This window comes from Cardiocondyla obscurior, linkage group LG05, assembly GCF_019399895.1.
Source record: "Cardiocondyla obscurior isolate alpha-2009 linkage group LG05, Cobs3.1, whole genome shotgun sequence".
Taxonomy (NCBI): Eukaryota; Metazoa; Arthropoda; class Insecta; order Hymenoptera; family Formicidae; genus Cardiocondyla; species Cardiocondyla obscurior.
This window is the reverse complement of record NC_091868.1, coordinates 4,031,275-4,037,246: the sequence shown is the minus strand read 5'-3', so window position 1 is coordinate 4,037,246 and position 5,972 is coordinate 4,031,275. Positions and strand designations below refer to the sequence as shown.

The 5,972-nt window shown below is 37.0% G+C and overlaps 1 protein-coding gene across 1 annotated transcript; it reads right to left on the bottom strand.

Annotated features, from left to right (window-relative positions):
- Window positions 1-548: 548 nt before the first annotated feature.
- On the bottom strand, window positions 549-3,295 carry LOC139102647 (uncharacterized). The gene has a single exon (XM_070656717.1). The coding sequence runs from the start codon at window positions 2,559-2,561 to the stop codon at window positions 591-593; it is 1,971 nt and encodes a 656-aa protein (XP_070512818.1). The 5' UTR covers window positions 2,562-3,295; the 3' UTR covers window positions 549-590.
- Window positions 3,296-5,972: the final 2,677 nt, after the last annotated feature.

The window sequence follows — 5,972 nt, the reverse complement described above, 5'->3', positions numbered from 1 at the left end:
TCTTCGTTCAGTGGTCGCAGGTAGGCGAGGCCGCAGGGGATGGCTTGCCAACGGAGTTGGCAGAAACGATCCTCCAGGAGGTATACCTCGAAGAATGGGACCTTGATGGTCCGGCCCCAATCCCGCAGGGCGACGTATACCGTCTTGTCGATGGTGTAGAGGATCTCTCCCCGTCTCCATATATGTTCTTCCTTTACCGCCACCACTGTGTTGTCATGGATTCGATCGGGCGGAATGTGCATGAACTTGCTCTTCCTTTCCATTCTTCTGGTTAGATCTTCCGTCAGTTCTTCTAATTCCTCCTGGCTGTTAAGTAGTTGTACCCAGAAGAGCGTGGGGAGCTGACCTTAATTATCCGGGCCTTGAGTTCACTTCTGGTCAATGCCTTGGTATTGATGTGTTCAATTCTCGACTCGGTACTCATTTTCTGAAGATGTGATGAGGTTAGTTAGTAAAATTAGTTGGATTTTTATTTATAGGAAAAGGGAGAAAAGAAAAATTTTATTGGTTTTATTTATATTATTATTATTTTTTTTTTTTTGAAAAATTTTTTTATTATTATTTTTTTATTTTTATTATTATTATTTTTTTTATTCTTTTAATTCGAACGTATATGTTGCTGTTTTTTCTACTGGTATTGTTGGATAAACTTTTGGATGTAAATTTTCCATTTCTAGATGATTCTGGGTGAACGTTGTTTCTGGATCCTGTTTAGGAGCGCTGGCCTTTTCGTATTTGTTCCTTCCTTTTCCCAGATGTAGTAGTAGGTTGGTTATAGAATCCCAGATTGCTCCTATCAAGTAGATTGACCATCCGTAAACCGTGTGTAAGGCATAGCCATGTACGAGAGTATCTATTAATAGTTTGATTGCTCTGCAAGTAAGATATATTCCCATTAATCCTGCGCTGATATTGCCAAAAATTAAGAATTTGCTCCAAAACTTTTGCCAAGTTGATATTGCGATTCTTTCTATTGATGCTTTGTCAATTAAATTAGAGATTGAGCCTCCTTGGATTAATGTTGGTTCGCCCATGATTCCTCGTGCAAGAGTGTTAAGAATGGCTGGTCGTTCGGCCGGAAACATTATGTGATTTTTCAAATCATCTAAATCTGTTTGTGTGTATATTCCGCTCGTGGCTAATGATCCTGGGCTCACATATTTCCAAGTCGGTCTTGTCATTGGTTTCATGACTGTAGGTCGCACTGATTCTACTGGTCTTGGCAAAAATTTATACCACGAGTTATCTAATCTGAACATTGCTGGAGCCAAAGGATTACAGTTTATTTGAGTCCCCTGTTGTAATAGTATATGTGTTTGTGGTGTTAGGAAATAAGTTTCGTTCCCTCTTATTACTGGAAGTTGATCATAACATTCCTCTGTACTTGCAATTTTTACTTCCGTGGGTACACATTTTATAATGTGAATTACTTCTCCTGTTGATACGGCCATGTATCCTGGTCCTTTCATGAAGTGAAAAGCGAAAATATCTGGTGATTGTGTTGCTATTGCTAAAGAATTTCTTAATAATTGTAATTCTAATCTGCATTGTTCTAATATTACATTTCTGTATAATAAATTAAATTGCTGTCGTACATGCCTTTCTACATAAACGAATTTTGAATTAACATATGTAAATAAATCGTAGGATGCCGAGGATCTGTAATTTTTAAATATGTATCCATTTGGATCTGTTAAAAATATTACTAATTTCGGGTGTTCGGTCTGCGTTAATGTAAATCCGCAGCTTGTATATTCGCCTGTCCTGGTTAAAGCGAATACTATATCTCTTTGATTTATGGTATATACGATCTGAGGTGGTTCCACGTTATAATCAGTTATGCTTTCGGCGATCCCTCTGTATAAAAGACTGTATCCTCGTAGATTGCAAGTGTCGCCCGGCTGGGGTTCCCAGAAGGTATTACCTCCTTCCATATCGGTGCAACGTGTAGCTTTTAATTCGCATACAACTCCGGATCTTAATAGCACTTGATTAGAATTTAGTCGGATGTTTGCAGAATAATCTTGTAGCGTTATCTTGATAGTGCTTAATACGATGACTTGCTCCCATGTTCCATAAGGATCGGAGTAGGCGGCTCCGGAACAGGCTCCGTCGTTGTCCACACTTCCGGCCAGGACCACAGGACGGCTTGCGGTAGCATTCGGTTTTAATCCGGTTATTAGTGTGTTGCCAATTGTAAATGTTCCATCCAGATGCATATGTTGACATACTTCTCTTGAGACTTCGTGTATGTATGAATATTTTCCATTATGTACTTCCATGGTGTGCGAAAACATTCCGCATTTTTTAATCATCCTGTCTATTTCCACTTTGCATTGTATAACTTTCACACTTGTAAAATCGTCTATTTGAAGTAGCTGTAGATAAACTTGTGTAGTGTTTATTGAGACGGTCGGAATGTCACATTCTTCTAAGTCGATAAGAGATAGTGTTGTTAGATTAGCTGCTGCTGAGCCACAATCATATCCTATTATCCCGTGGGTGGAAGAGATCGATATTGTTAGTAACAAGAGTATAATTAGTTTGCGGTAATGGTCCATCTGAAAAATTTAATTGGTTAGTGATTTTTAATATGTGAAATTCTTAAACGATTAGGATGCACAATTCGGCTATTTTTATTGATTTTAATTTTTATGTTATTTCTGTTTAAAATTTCCATAATTTCATGAGGTCCAGAATAATGATCACCGAATTTGCCAGGTTTCGGACCTTTTAGCATGAATACGAAATCACCGGGTTTAAAAGTTTGCGTATTTAATTTTTTATCGTAATATTTCTTTGATTTATTCTTCGCTTCGATTACGTTTTCTCGCGCATTTCCTTGTATAGTATGTAATTGAGTGACGAGGTCTATTAGATATTCGTCGTAGTTAGCCAGCTTATCTTCTGGTCCCAGTGGTTCGTTTGATGGAATTCTGGCAATTTTTCCGAATACTAATTCGTATGGTGTATGTTTAGTGGCTTCGTGCACGCTTGTATTATAATTAAATATCGCGAGACTTATCCACTTATCCCACTGATTTTGGTTATTCGCGTATTGTTTTAAATATTCCCCCAGAGCGTGATGAGATCTTTCCAATGAGCCATTTGATTGCGGGTGAAATGCTGTAGTACGGAATTTGCGAATTCTGAATATTTTGGCAACTTTTTTCATTAATTCACTTATAAAATTTCTGCCTTGATCCGTTAGAATTGCTTTTGGAGCTCCCATTATACAGATGAATTGATTTACAAATGCTTCTGCTATTGTTTCGGAAGTTTGATCCGACAATGGTATTCCCATGCAAAATTTAGTTAATTGATCTTGCATTGTTAATATGTATTCATTTCCCCTTTCCGTTTTCGGCAAAGGTCCCACGATATCCATGGCTACCTTATCAAAAGATGATCCTGGTGTATCGGTAATCATCATTGGTTGTTTAGTTTTCACTCTCACTAATTTTTTTAGTTGACACTGTAAACACTGCTGTATGAATTTCTGGATATCTGTTTTTAAATTCTCCCAATAATATTTATGTTTTATTCTGTTATATGTTTTCGTTACTCCACGATGTCCTCCTGTCGGTGAACAATGCGTTTCACTTATTATTACTGTGCGTAAATCGGCTGGTGGATATTTAATTAACCCATTGCAAATTATTATTTTAGTCGTTGCTTCGATAAAAATTAATTGCAGTAGTCGTTTGATGTCGCTCCATGGCACATTATTAACAAAATCTGTTTTTGCTATGCTGATGGTTTCCAGATTGAATTCTTCGGAAATTGTTTGCAAATCTTTTATGGCATTTTTAATATGGTTTAATGTCATTGTTGGTCCTTCTCTCGATCCTTCACTGATAGGTAGAACAATGTGATAATATTTTTTGTATTTAATTATTTCAGCCTTTCCCACTGTAAGTGTTGGTATTTTTGGGAGTTCATTTCGCTCGAATAATTTTTGAGATCCAGAATCTAAAGGTTTTCCGCTAGTATCTGTAAAGTATGTCACGTTATCTTTTCTCAAGAATAGTAGGTCACGAGTATCTATAACGTTGGCTTTCCTTACGCGTATATCGGTGATAACTGGCGTTGACTTTGTTTCAGATTCGTTATCACTCTTATCCTCGTGTGTTTTACTTTCCTGGTCAGATTTTTCTTTATTTTGTTCTCTTTTAGCTGTTTGGCTCCGTGTTTGAATTCTATCTGTGACTGGAAGATTATGAGTTGACACCTCTTTTGTTATTTGAAGTGGCTGCTGTTTTTCTTCTTTTTCGAGAACAAATTCATTCTCTATTTGGTCGTCGATCGTAAAATCTTCGTTATCAGATAGATATAATTTAAAATCTTCTTCCTCGCTATCGCTGTCGGATTCTTCTAACATTTTGGCAATTATTTCTGCGTCCTTAGGATCGTTTGGATTCAAAGTTTTCTTCCGATTGATTATGTTACACGGTGTTTGTTCCACTGGATTTCTAGATAAGGCGTCGGCGTTGACATTTGTTTTTCCGGCTTTATATACAACCTCGTAGTCATATTCTGCCAGTTTTAATCTCCAACGCAGTATTCGCATATTGGCGTCTTGTGCGTTTTTAAACCATAATAAAGGCTTATGATCCGTGACTAATGTAAATTTTCGACCGTATAAGTAAGGACGAAAATGTTTTACACAGTAGACTATTGCTAGAGCTTCCTTTTCGTAAGTATCGTATTTTATTTCGTTATCACTTAATGTTCTGGAGGCATAAGCTACAGGTTGATCTTTATTAATTTCTCCTTGTGATAATATGCCTCCTATTGCGATTCCAGAAGCGTCTGTGGTTAAGATGAAAGGTTTTGAAAAATCTGGATATTGTAGCACGGGCTCTTCACAGAGTTTTTGTTTCAAGATTTTAAATGCTTCCTCTTGAATGGATGTCCATTTGAAAGCTATATCGCCTTTTAACAGATTTGTTAATGGCTTAGCTAATTTAGAAAACTCAGGTATAAATCTTCTATAGTATCCTGCTAGTCCGATAAATTGTTTTATATTTTTTGATGTTTTGGGCCGTGGAAATGATTTTACAGCTTCCAATTTCTTCGGATCTGGTTTTACTCCGTTCTTGCTAATCACATGTCCAAGATAAGTGACTTCGCTTTGTAAAAATTCGCATTTATCGGGCTGTAGTTTCAGGTTAGCATCTTCTAATCGTTTCATTAATTTCTTGAATTTTTCTTCGTGTTCTTCTAACGTAGTAGCGTAAACAACGATGTCATCCATGTATACGAATATTTCTTGTTCTTGTAACCCAGCCAATACGATATCCATTAAGCGCTGGAATGTAGCGGGAGCATTTTTTAATCCAAAAGGCATTCTAGCAAATTCGTAATGACCAAAAGGCGTTGTAAAGGCGGTTTTGTGACTATCTTCTGGTGCCATTTTTATTTGGTGAAAGCCTGAGGCTAAGTCACACACGGAAAAATATCGTGCGCCTCCTAGTTGATCTAGGATATCTGTAATGTTCGGTAATGGATATGCATCGCCAATGGTTTTTTCATTTAATGCACGGAAATCTAATACCATTCTCCATCGTTTATTTCCTTGCGAATCTTCCTTTTTCGGTACGATCCAGATAGGCGTGTTGTATGGTGATTGAGATGGCTTGACTATGCCTCCTTTTAGTAATTCTTCAACTTGTTTATTTATTTCGTCTTTATGTATCTGCGGAAATCGATACTGTCTAGTATTTATTGGTTGATCATCCGTGGTTGGAATCTGATGCTGCAGTACGTGAGTAGCGGTGAGTTGTTCCCCTGGTATGTGGAATCTTTCCTGATTTTCCGTTATGATTTTAATTATATTTTTCTTTTCTATTACATTCAAGTGATTTAAACGTAATAGTTGTATTATTTTGTCGAGTCTGTCTTCCGAATCTTTATTCGATATCGTGAAGCACTCTTGGGAACTTTGCAAGTTTTTTGCGAATTTTGAAGAC

Excerpts from the sequence above, each read along its gene's own strand:
- LOC139102647 (XM_070656717.1), bottom strand. The coding sequence starts at position 2,561 with ATGGACCATTACCGCAAACTAATTATACTCTTGTTACTAACAATATCG.